This window comes from Callorhinus ursinus, unplaced genomic scaffold, assembly GCF_003265705.2.
Source record: "Callorhinus ursinus isolate GAN/ISIS: 27379988/994484 unplaced genomic scaffold, GSC_fseal_2.0 scaffold40, whole genome shotgun sequence".
Lineage (NCBI taxonomy): Eukaryota > Metazoa > Chordata > Mammalia > Carnivora > Otariidae > Callorhinus > Callorhinus ursinus.
Window position 1 is genome coordinate 6,368,904 of NW_027397102.1, and position 13,504 is coordinate 6,382,407.

At 32.9% G+C, this 13,504-nt stretch overlaps 1 protein-coding gene across 6 annotated transcripts in view; it reads right to left on the minus strand.

Annotated features, from left to right (window-relative positions):
• BRWD3 (bromodomain and WD repeat domain containing 3) overlaps positions 1-13,504 on the minus strand; it is a 217,390-nt gene that overhangs the window by 47,161 nt on the left and 156,725 nt on the right. For 5 of the 6 annotated variants that reach the window (XM_073880921.1, XM_025880303.2, XM_025880387.2 and 2 more), the window contains 9 exons: positions 12,642-12,753; positions 11,598-11,659; positions 11,339-11,494; positions 10,556-10,676; positions 9,208-9,333; positions 9,040-9,118; positions 3,565-3,621; positions 2,274-2,414; positions 1,275-1,346 (listed from right to left, as the gene is read on the minus strand). In XM_073880921.1, the coding sequence (XP_073737022.1) occupies positions 1,275-1,346; positions 2,274-2,414; positions 3,565-3,621; positions 9,040-9,118; positions 9,208-9,333; positions 10,556-10,676; positions 11,339-11,494; positions 11,598-11,659; positions 12,642-12,753 (926 nt within the window). The remainder of the gene's footprint in view (positions 1-1,274; positions 1,347-2,273; positions 2,415-3,564; positions 3,622-9,039; positions 9,119-9,207; positions 9,334-10,555; positions 10,677-11,338; positions 11,495-11,597; positions 11,660-12,641; positions 12,754-13,504) is intronic. The other variant, XM_025880465.2, reaches the window with a different exon arrangement.

The window sequence follows — 13,504 nt, forward strand, 5'->3', positions numbered from 1 at the left end:
CAATGAAGGTAGAAGATGGAATTATTCACATATAATCAAATAGTTCCATGACACAAATTAGCTACATATATCCAAGATATTCCCAGCTAGGAGGGCATTCTACCTAAAACGTCATTAGTTGAATGTCAAAGTCAAACTGGCCATGTCTGTGCCTAGCTTCTATAGTTTTGCTTTTTAATGAATATGACACTTGTGCTTCATTGGAGGTCTGTAGTCTCATAAATTCTGAATTAGTTTGATTTTGATTAGGGAAGGGAGAAGATTCTCTCTATTCTAACCTAGATCTGTCAAGTCTAGTTAAGATATGCCTACATTTATCATACAGAATGAAATCTAAAATTTATACTTATATATACCATAACCATCAATAAATAAACATTTTGGACTGAAAACCATAGTCAGTGTTAGATCCCTCATCCCATTTAAAATCATTCAGTAACAATCACCATATTTCTTTCAAAGAAGAAGCCAAAGAGCCAGAAGAATGGGCAGAGGGCAAGTATTATAAAAAAAGAGAAAATATTTTTTCAAGTGTAAGAGACCATGATTGCTCTTTATCTATCTTTAAAAATATTTTTTGTCTTAAATCATAACAACCAAAAGTATATTCCAACATAGCATAGCTTGTGAAGCAAAGATTTTCTTAGAGGAAATATGTTGGAACTTGTGTAATGTGACCAAAACTCAAAAGATCCAGTAAGGTTGCTGAATGAAGTCCCAGTGGGTACAATCAGCTGCAATACAGACATACTGTGTAATTAATGTTTTCTACTCCACTTCAGTAACTTTAGATCTATAGAAACAAATAAACATGTATGCAGATGCCACAAAGAACACACCTGGAAACACGTGTTGATTTAAAAAACAAAAACATAGGGGCACCTGGGTGACTCAGTCGGTTAAGTGTTCAATTCTTGGTTTTGGCTCAGGTCATGATCTCAAGGTCTTCAGATCAAGCCCTGTGTCAGGCCCGCTACTCAGTGAGGAGTCTGCTTCTCTCCCTCTCCCTTTGTCCCTCCCCCCCTGCTTATGGTCTCTCTCACTCTAAACAAAATAAATAAATCTTAAAAAAAAAACCTTTAAAAAACAAAAAAACCCACAAAAAACAAAACAAAAACATAAACAACCAAAAAAATCAAAGATAAAAAGAGAGAGAAGAGTTGGAAAACAGCTTTATAAATTATAAAAGTTTCATTTATAGTATGGAAATTTTTAAAAAGTAAAACACTGCAAAAACAACCAGTGTATGTCTTTTAAGAGAATACTAGGTCTACCTCAGAAAGAGATGGATCTTGTCTTTCTGGGACAACTGACTCTGAGGATTCTCCCTCTTGCTCTTGATGGCCCTATTAGGGTAAAGAGGATATGTTGTATTTCCAGACTACTACAACAAAATATCAAGATTTGCAATGCAATTATGATTTTAAAAGCTTTAAGTTCCATAAATAGGAATTAGGTTTTTACTGACTGTACTTTAAGATGAAGGAATTCTACATTCACCATTGTTCTCTACTATGAGAAACACAAGACTAATTTATTCTACTCAAACTCCCTACAAACAAAATGAGCTTTGTTGAACATAATTCTGTTTTTTATTTCAATATTTTTCCCAACTAAAACCTGTGTATTTAGAAAATATTTATGTTTACTAATTTCAGAGGATGGTCTGATGCATTTCTGAAATACTGCTGTAACTTTTCTCTGAAAAAGTTAAGACAGATTTGCTATCTACACTAAATGGTTATTCAACACACAAATAGATACACTCCTAAAAAAAGAATCCTATAATCTAAGTTCTCATGTTTTTATCTTTTATGAAAAGTAATATGGCATACATTGATTACTCTAAGTGATCATATTGGATAACACATTTAGTATAAATTAAACAGGGCTGACATATGTTACCAGGGGTCTCCAGTGAGTAAAAATGTATTAGAAGTTAGCAAAACTTATTAAACAAATATCCAAAATGAAAGCAGGAAGGAATTGCAAAGATATTTAGATTCAAATTTGGTTCACAACTATATAATTTATACACAAAGTACATGACTGGAATTTCAAAGTCATGATTAATCACTCTACCCACTTTCACAATTAAAAGATATACAAGAAAGGAAGGAAGAGGAAGGAAGGAGGGAGGGAGGGATGAAGGAAGAGAGGAAGGAAAGAAGGAAGAAAGGAAAAAAGGGGAAAAGTATCTCTTAACTAGATTTTAGCATGTACATTTGTGGGAAATTACATATTGGCAATTATTTAAACAAGTGTATGTTTACTGGATAAGAAAGATGATCAGCTGGCTGTCGAAATGGCTCTGAGTCTTCACGTTCATAAATGAGGCTCAACAGTTCTTTGCATTGTTTTCTCCAAGCATCAGGATTACACTTTAAAGACTGTCTTCTGCCTCGGCATTTGACCTGTAGATTTTAATAGAATTATACATAAAAGCTCTTTCCTTAACTATTCATTGATTTTTCTCCTGTTTTCCTATGCTAATATATCTATGTAACATAGAGGAGGTGCTATTTTTCTTAGTTTAGACATCATTCTCCCTGACAAATTTTCATTTTAAGAAAATCTGAACCACAAATAAAACACAGAGGAACATTTTTTTTTTCTCTACAGGTTAATAATCTTAATGCCTTAATATTTGCTGGTAGTTAAATATACTTGACAATGGCATTATAATTTTCTCAAAACTCAAATATATATTAATACATATTTATCTATATATTTATATATTATGCATTTGTGTGTATATGTGTATATATATATCTTTGTTGTGTGTGTATATATATATATATATCTCCTCTGTTGTGTATATATATGTATATCCTTTGTTGTCATGGTACATTCTAGCCTTTACCATTTGATGCCTTTTTACATGATTTCTTTCAGTATTTCAAAGAAAATTTTCCTTATATAAAACAAGTATTTGTCTAATTACCATGGAGGGAAAGTGTATAGAACAGAGTTAACATAACAGATCTGAGGCTGGCATCTTTACCAGGGCTTGCTTGTAAGGTTGGCCTTTGGTTGGCATTCTGGATACTTGGCACTTGAACCATTTCTTAAATACTATAGGTGGTTTGCTGTGCCTATACTGTATAAACAATGTGATCTGTACTGAACACATGTTTTCCTGTACTTTTCCTATGCTTTCTTGCTTTCTGGGAGTCTGGAATCTTGGCATGTGCTAGTCAGATGGTGTCTATATAATCAGTTCCCAATAAATTCCTTGGGGTCTGAGTGTCTAATCACATATATATTGCTAAATTTTCATTGTAGGAGAACGGTGTGCTCTGTATGGCCCCTCACAGAAGGGTGAAAGCATAAAGAAGCCTACACATGGATTCCTCCAGACTCTGCCTGTGTTTATTTCCCTGTGATCCAGCTGTATATCCTTATTATGTCACTGTAATAAACCTTAGCAATGAATCACAAGTATATATACTGAGTTCTATGAGTCTTTATAGCAATTCTCCAAACGGTGGAGTTGGTCTTGGGGATCCCTGACACAGGAAGCCTGAAATTTTTTCTTCTCAGCAGGTTATTTTATTCACTCACCCTTCTTCCAGATGAAGTACCAGGACCATCTGAATCTAAATCAACCAATTCTGTATCCTAAAATTAAAAGGGAAGAGTGATAAAAGATGTTAAGTTATATTTGAAGTCTCACAAATTTGATAAACATTTACAAAGAAATGGCAAATACAATCACAATTAACTCCCTCATTGGAGCAGGCAGCAGGCAGAACAAAGTTTGAAGGAACAATTACTCCAAACTTTGCCTATATGCTAGATACAAACTGAAAAATATATTGGGAGAGGAAGAGTAAACAAGGTTTCTCTTTAAATCAGAACAGGAAATGAAGAAAAAAGTATAGTGACTAGTATCTAAAGTTATACCTAATGTTAATATTCAAAAAAACTTATTCTATATGACATGCTACTTTAATATATTATAATCATGAATTACTCATGATTAATCTTTTACTATTTCAAGAAATACATCTATTTTCTATAGGGAAATATGAATGTGTATTAAAACTTAAGATTCAGTTAAGTATCCTTCTGAACAATAGTTTTTTAATACAAAGAGGCAAGGCCCACACACCATTATTCAGCTGGTGGTGGTAAAGCACATAGGTAATGCCTAGGAGAAAATAAAAGCAGCTCATGAGCTACTGGTACTCCTTTCTAATAAAATAAATTTGAATTGCATTTTATTTTAATTTTCTATTTTAACACAAAGAATGCTACTCTGAGGACAGCAACACCCATTCATCATAAAAATTCTCAATAAACTAGGTGTAGAGGGAACATACTTCAACATAATAAAGGCCATAAATGACAACCCCATAATTAACATCATGATCAGTGGTGAAAAACTAAAAGCTTTTCTTCTCAGATCAGGAACAAGACAAGGATACCCACTCTAGCCATTTCTATTTGAGATAGTATTGGAAGCCCTTGCCACAGAAATCAGGCAAGAAAAAAAAATACATCCAAATCATAAAAGAAGTAAAACTATGTCTATTAGCAGATGACATGATACTACATATATAAAACCCTAAAGACTCCACCAAAAAACTGTTAGAACTAATAAATGAATTCAGTACAGTTGCAGGATGCTAAATAAATATACAAAAATAAGTTCCATTTCTATACACTGAGGACTATCAGAAAGCCAAATTAAGAAAACAATCTCATTTGTAATTGCATCAAAAGAGATAAAACACTGAGGTATAAATTTAACCAAGGAGATGAATGATCTGCACACTAAAAACCATAAAGCATTGATGAAAAATTGGACACAAATAAATAAAGATACTCTGTGGTAATGAATTGGAAGAAATTAATACTAAAATGCCCATATGGCTCAAAGCCATCTACAGATTACATGCAATCCCTATCAAAATTCCAAGAGCATTTTTCACAGAAATAGAAACAAACAATCTTAAAATTTGTATGGAACCACAAAAAAGGCTCTTAATAGACAACACAATCTTGAAAAAGAAAGACAAAGCTGGAGGCCTCACACTTCCTGATGTCAAGCTATATTACAAAGCTATAGTAACAAAAACAGGATGGTATTGGCATTAAGAAAAAAAGATATACAGATCAATGGAACAGAATAGAGCCCAGAAATAAACCCACATATGCATGGTCAATTAATTTACAACAAAGGAGCCAAGAATATACAATTGGGAAAGGATAGTCTCTTCAATATGTGGTGCTGAGAGAACTGGATATTCACATGCAAAGGAATGAAACTTGACCCATATCTTATACCATATATTAAACTCAACTCAAAATGGATTAAGGACTTGGATGTAAGTCATGAAACCATAAAATCCCTAAGGGGGAAAAAAAACACAAGGATTACAAACATTGGTCTTGGCAACGAATTTTTTTGGATTTGACAAAATCCAATGGGAACAAAAAACAACAAAAGCAGAAGTAAACAACTGGACTATTTCAAACTACAAAGCTTCTGCACAGCAAAGGAAACCATCAACAAAATGAAAAGGCAACCTACAGAATGGGAGAAAGTATTTGCAAATCTTGTATCTGATAAGGGCAAAATATATAAAAATATCATACAACTCAATAATAAAAATAAGATCCAATTTAAAAATGGGCATTGGGGGCGCCTGGGTGGTTCAGTCAGTTAAGCCGCTGCCTTCGGCTCAGGTCATGATCAGGGTCCTGAGATCAAGCCCCACATCGGGCTCCCTGCTCGGTGGGAAGTCTGCTTCTCCCTCTCCCTCTGTTGCTCCCTCTGCTTGTGCTCTCTTGCTTGTGCTCTCTCTCTCTTTCAAATAAATAAATAATCTTAAAAAAATAAAAATAAAAATAAAAATGGGCATTGGAATTCAATAGACATTTTTATAAAGACTTCCAAATGGTCAAGAAGTACATGAAAAAGTATTCAATACCACTAATCATCAAGGAAATGCAAATCAAAATCACAATGAGATATCATCTCACATCTATTAGAATGAATATCATCAAGAAGACAAGGGATAATAATTGTTCATAAAGATATGGAGAAAAAGGAACCCTTGAGCACTGTTGGTGGGAATGTAAACTGGTATAGCCACTATACAAAACAGTATGGAGGTTCCTCAAAAAAGTAAAGATAGAACTATCATATGAGCCTGCAATCCTACCTCTGGATATTTATCCAAAGGCAATGAAAACAGGATATCAAAGAGAGAAAGATGCACTTACATATTCACTGCAGCATTATTCACAATAGCCAAGATATGGAAACAACCTAAGTGTCCTCAACAGATAGATGGATAAAGAAGATGTGATATATATATATATATACACACAATAGAATATTATTCAGTCTTGAGAAAAAAAAGGTAAACTTGGCATTTGTGACAATGTGGGTGGATCCTGAGGGCATTATGCTAAGTGAAATAAGCCAGGAAAAAAAAAAAAAAACAACAAATACTACATGGTATCACTTATACATGGCACCTTTAGAAAAAAAATCAAACTCATAGAAACAGAATAGAAAAGTTGTTGCCAGGGCCTGGGTGATGAGAGAAATAAGGAGAGATTGGTAAAAGCAAATTTTCAGCAAAATGAATAAGGTCTGAGGATCTAAGGATCTCATGTAAAACATGGTGACCATAACTGATAACACTGTATTATATAATTCAAATTTGCTGAGAGTAGAACTTAAATGTTCTCACCAACAAAAAAAAATAAAGTTGTTGAATTACATTTTACTTTTAATTTTCCATTTTAACAAAAGTAGTGCTACTCTGAGGAGTAATTCTTGCTACATCAAATCCTGAGTCAAAATGCATTTATATGAAAGGTCAGAGAAATTATCAGAAATAAGAATGATAAATTTTTCATTAGTTTCAGGAGGATAATATCTAATTGAAATATCTGAGTTTTCCTTATTATATCAATAACATTTAACTCTGATAATACAATGTTTTACAGTCAGATACATTTTCAGGAAAGAGTAAAAAACAACACTGGGACAGAGAACAAGCTAATGGTTGTCAGAGGGAAGGGAATGGAGTTGATGACCAAAATGTGTGAAAGGGAGTGGGAGATACAGGCTTCCAGTTATGGAATGAATAAATCACAGGAATAAAAGGCACAGCATAGGGAATACAATCAATAATATAATAGTGTTGTATAATGACAGATGGTAGCTACACTTGTGGTGAGCATTGCATAACATGTAAAGAAGCTGAATGACTATGTTGTACACCTGAAACTAATTTAACATTGTGTGTCAACTATACTCAAATAAAAGAATTAAAAAACAAATAAACAAAACCAAACAAAATGGGCAGAGAATCTAAACAGACATTTTTCCAAAGAAGATATAGACTGAACGGTACATGAAAAGGTGCTTAACATCAATAACCATCAGGGAAATGCAAATCAAAACCACAATGAGACATCACCTCACACTTGTTAGAATGGCTGTTATCAAAAAAACAAGAAATAACAAGTGTTGGTTAGGATTTGGAGAAAGGGAACATTTGTGCACTATTGGTGGAAATGTAAATTGGAGTAACCTATGGAAAACAGTATGGAGGTTCCTCAAAAAATTTAAAAAAAAAAGAACTACCTTATGATCTAGGAATTTCATTCCTGGGTTTTCCAAAGAAAATGAAAACACTACTCTAAAAGATATATGTATGTATTCCCATATTCATTGCAGGATTATTTACAATAGCCAACATATAGAAACAATGTTAAGTTTCCACTAATGGGTAAATGGATAAAGAAAAAATGGTAATATATACCTAATGGTATATTATTCAGCCATAAAAAGGAAACGTTCCATTTGGGACAAAAATAGATGGACCTTGAGAACATTATGCTTAGTGAAATATGTCAGAGAATAGCATCTATAATCTCATTTATATGTCGAATCTACAAAAAATAATTTATAGATACACAAAACAGATTGGTAGTTGCCAGAGATGGGGAGGACTAGAGTGGGGGGGCCAAAATACATGTAGTGGGTTAAAAGGTACAAGCTTCAGTTATAAAATAAATGAGTCTTGGGGATATAATGTACAACATAGTGGCTATAATTTAATACTGTCTTGAATATATTAAAGTAAATTTTAAAATTATTATCACATGAGAAAAACTGTAACTATATATGGTGACTAGTTTTATTTTGGTGATTCTTTCCTAATATATTCAAATATAGAATCAATTGTTATACCTCTGAAACTAATGTTATGTCAATTAAAGAGAAAAAAATTGGGGATTTACTGTTCTAGATATTAACAGTACAGACAATATAAACATGTAAAATATCTCTATACAATAGTCATTAAAATAGAATCTAGCATGTTTGAGTCACTCATCCTTGGGGAGAATTGTTTTCCACTAAAGATTTTTGAATTATCACATTCCATTACTGTTTCATCCTCTTCTTGCTTTTTGCTTCTATCATAGCTTTCAATAAAAAATGGTTTTATATAAAATGGGAATATGGCTAGGTGGGGCAATTAGATATGTGCAGGTCTGCTGATAATACTAATTTGATTTCATTAAGAAAAACTGGCTTATGTTTGTAAATTCCCATAAAAAGGAAATTAAATAGCAATTCCATGAAACTACTAAAAATGTACTTTGAAACCTGAAACTTTAAAATACTTTAATATTTTGCACATATTGCATAGAAAATTAATCCCTATTAAAATTTCTAAAAACTAAACATTCTTTTTAAAATATTTAGTGCTTTGTCTTGTTTTTAAGGCTGGAAAATGAAGTGTTGATTTCTCATCACTGAAACCCATTGAGTCAAACAGGATAACTGCCTACCTGTCTCTGATTAAAAATTGTAGCACCACTATATTTCTAGTATATACCATCTAAATACAGGTTAAAGAGTTTAATATAAAAAGATGCAGGTGCTCAGCCAGGTTTTAGAAATCAGTTTCAATGCTTATAGCCAGTTATAATACACACAATACTTACTGTACTTCAAAAAACAGAAAAGGAATTCATGCCTATTAATCATGCTGTGATTCTCACCTCCTCTGCATCAGTACTGTTTAGTTCTTCGGCTTTAACTTTATTATAAGTATCCAGTATATCAGTACAGCTCTGATCCCTAAGAAACAAGAAAGTCAAAAAACATTTCAATATATATATTTTTTAAATCAGAAATAAGCTCTTGTGGAAGATAAAGCTGCTTCTTACCCAATAAATCGAAGTAAGACATCAGTTACAATTTTGGCTGCTTTAACTATAGGACTGTCTGGCTCATTGAAAGTCCTGGCATTATGCTCAATGTAGCGCACCTCCCACATTAATGCTGATATTCTCCTATGAAAGAAAAACATACCCTGTTACTCTTGGTTGATGATTTAAAGTATATTCTAGGAATATACAACATAGAACAACCAGGCACTCAATCATGGTATGTCAAAGGTGTTCTACTATCTGTATGTGACTTAATATATGTGTATAACAAATGTGCACTAATAAAGGTATATAGTTACAGTATTTGAAGCACAGGTAAGAATTAAGAACCACTGGACTTCATATTAAAAAGAACTGACCCAGGACATTGTGGGTAAATAGTGATTTAACCAAATAAGTATAAACATAAACAAACAGTGTTTTGATAAAGTCAAAAGAATGTTTAGTTTTCAGGGGAAGAAATGAGAAGATCAAGAAAAAAAAAGAAACCAGGTTTTAGAAAAAGACAGATTTTTATCTAGTTATTTTATGATATATATTATTAAATAAAATTACAGGTAATGTTATAAAATACCCCCAACTGGTTATATTTATAACCAGTTCATGTTGGAATAACTATAGTTAGGACACAGTAGGCTTTGGGGTGAGAGAGGTACCAAAAGCTACCCTCTACCACTCTCTCATAATTACCCTACTCCCAAATGAAACCAAGAAAAAAATAACTTGGCTCTTTATCTAAACACATTTTGGGGCTGGTAATTAAATCTAACTGCTGCCTAATTCCTCAACAGGGGATTTAATCATGCTCCAAGTTTCTATAGCACCTTAATTATGATGAATTCACAAACTATCTAATCTGCCTTTAATTAAACTAAAGTTAACTGTAGTTTTTGTGTCACATGTGATTTGTGCTACTCAAAATTTCTTCCCTGTCCTTTATTCCATACTCCTTCTTTCCCTGGAAGACTGAGAATCTATTGAAAAAAGGGAAATTAGTGTTCCAAAATTTTTTTAAAGATTTTATTTATTTATTCATGAGAGACAGGGAGAGAGAGAAAGAGAGAGACAAGCAGAGGGAGAAGCAGGCTCCCAAGGAACAGGGAGCCCGATGCGGGACTCAATCCCAGGACCCTGGGATCATGACCTGAGCCGAAGGCAGACGCTTAACCATCTGAGCCACCCAGGCACCCTAGTGTTCCAAATTTTTACAAGAAATTTTGGAGTGGGTATATTGAATGATTATTTTACACTATGAAAATACAGATCTCACTGTGTCATTATACAAAAAGGAAAACAAAAGATGTAAAGCTATGAACTTTATAGTAAATTATAAAACTAAACAGACCTGTAAAAGCGATTTTCAAGTCTCCGCCTAATGGTGTTGAGGTCAGTTGGATAAGCAACTACAGTACAATACAAGGGATAGGCACTGAGATCCACTGGAACAGCAAAAGGGCTGGCAAAATCTATAATATTACCAAAATAAAAAAAGGTAGTTATAACAGACATTAATATTTCACCTGAACAAAAACTCATATATAAATAAGAAGGGAGGGCAATATACTACATTACTAAAATTATAATGATTCAATTATGCAAATATTAGGCAAATACTGTTAAAATGTCATTCTCTTTATTTGGACATAATACCTATGAATCATGTATGACACACTGGTTCAAATCAGGTAAAATGAGAAAAATTAAAAGACAACTGGGTTTAACTTCAAACTGATGTCTTTTCTAGATAAATGCCAAACAGCTCAAGTGAAACAGCTTAGATAATATAGCTTAGGCATGTGAGTAAAATATATTACTCACCTACTGTCTACCAAAAAACTCATCTAAAGTCAGGCTCAGGAAATATCCAGAGAGCCAAAGTGACTCAAGAAAGTAAAAGACAATTATATGCCTGCTTTCACTATTGTAAGCCCCCAGAGAATAGAAAGCATTTATCTGTCATTACATTGGCCAAACATATCAAAATATTAATGTTAAACTAGAATCACTTAATTAAAAGTGCCTCTTAAGTTAAAAAGTATACAGTGAAAAAATGTATTTCCTTTTGTAGAACTTAAAATTTTGCTGGTTTTCCTTCTTCCTTCCTAATATTCCTTCACATCCACCGTACCCAGGGAAAGAAGGTGGTTGATGCCCTGAATAACCCGTTCACATTCCTCATCTCTGGAATGAGCCCCCCACTCTCCTTCCTGGGGTTTGTATAGCAAAGCAGTCAGTTCCTCTTGGGACACAGGAACACCAGCACCAACTTCATCTGGAAAGGCAGCTATGTATAAGATGAAAAATCAGAAATCATTAGTTTCCAATATTATGCTACTTGACATTTTTCTTTTAGAAGAATTATAATTCATTTTTAAAAGCATATTTACTTCCTTCTGGAATTGGCTCCATATCCCAGGGGCTCATCTTTTCTCTCTCATTATTGTCCCAGCTATTAAAAAATAACAAGATACTAATCAAATTCACATGACACTTTTATATATTAGCATAATTTGCATGACTTCTTGGGGTAAAATTTGGAAACAGCAATCCAATTTTCCTTAAAGTACAATTTCACTTACATAAAGATAATAATAAACCTTTAATAGAGAAAACAAAGAAAATTAAAGAAAAATAGAGAATAGTCCACCAATATGAAATATAGAGAGCAGTAAGCTTACACTTAGTTTTACTTGGCTTTTTTTTTTTTTAATTCCAATCCAGCATGTATTCAATATTAAGCGAGGATACAGAATGAATAAAGATCTCTTTGGAAAATTCTTTTCAGGTTAAAAAAGTCAGTTTGATAGATCAATTCTTTCTGTAGGATAATCTACTTTATCCTACAGTCTAAGTATTACAGCATCTCCAAAATTTTATTATTCCCTTTTCGTCAGCAATATGGAGACTAAAAGTCAATCTTCACAGAATAAACCTTTATCATTCTTGAGAAGAGAACTTCATTTATTAGGAATCTTACAATGCTGGTATTTAATGAACTAAAGTAAATGTTGTAGACAAATAGTACGTCCAAACATAATACCTCTGCCTAGAATTCATACCATTAAATAAAGGACTGGTTACTAATATTTGTTGCTATATTCCGGCTATAACAATTACTTTAAACACTGAATTAATTTCAGTATTCTTCGTGAAATAATAGTTGTAATTCTTGTTTAAAACAGAAATATTTAAAAGAAAATACAGGCATAAGGGAGATAGAAATAAGTCTTCAGTTACTGCTTTGTTTTAGCATGCATACTGGACCCAAGAGGTTTATCATCACATTCCTTCCTTAGAGGTACTATGATTACTTCCTTACAGGTCAGATAAAGATAAGTCATTAACAAGGTATTATTCCTAATATGGTTTATAGAAAGTCCATATAGTTCTACAGTATTATGTCAGGCATAAAATACCATAACTGTACTTACTGAACACTGTAACACTGGAAAGAACTATCAGGATACTCTGGTTGAAAAGGCTGCTGACTCTCCACAGTTCCAAACCACCAGGCGTCATCTATTATACTGCGGAATCTATCACCTATAATGTTTTTAGAAATTCTTAAAAGGATGTTTTTGAGAATAATAGCTTTGTTCACATTCTAAATTGCTACTTTGTGTTGGACACAGAAGTAGCATTGTATCTATCATTATTAGAGGTTTCAATCTGAGTTTCCCAGATGAGTAAATTTTACATTTTACCTTCACTAAGTATTTTGATTTCTAAGTACTAGTAATCTTTCTGAAATAAATCAGATATGTCCATGTCTTCTTAAATAAATGCTACCACATATAATCTTTTATCAATTATTTAGGATCATCATTAGGCATACTTTTTCTTGTACTATACATGTTACTACAGTTGTTTCTTTCCTTTTCCTTTTTGCTTTCAGCTTTTTGCCTTTAAAAATCTCTTCATACTAATTTTCTGCCTCTTAAGGGATAAGGATTATAAAACCAAACCACTGTGAACAAAAATTTTCTCCCCCATAAAAAAGGAGAATTTAAAAGTACTAATAACAAACATTTACATAGTATAAATTTTAAGTACTTAGGTACCATTTTAAGTGTTGCCTATATGTAAACTCATTTATTGCTCACATCAACCTTATAGGTATGTTTTGTTATGATTCCCATTATACAGATAATGGAAGTGGGACACAGAGAGATGAAAAACTTGCCCAAGATCAAATAGCTAGTGAGGAGTTAAGGAAGGGAGAGAGGAGGGAGGGCAGAAGAGAGGAAGAGAAAAGGGGTAGAAAGAGGTAGAGGTACAGAGAGAAACAGAGACA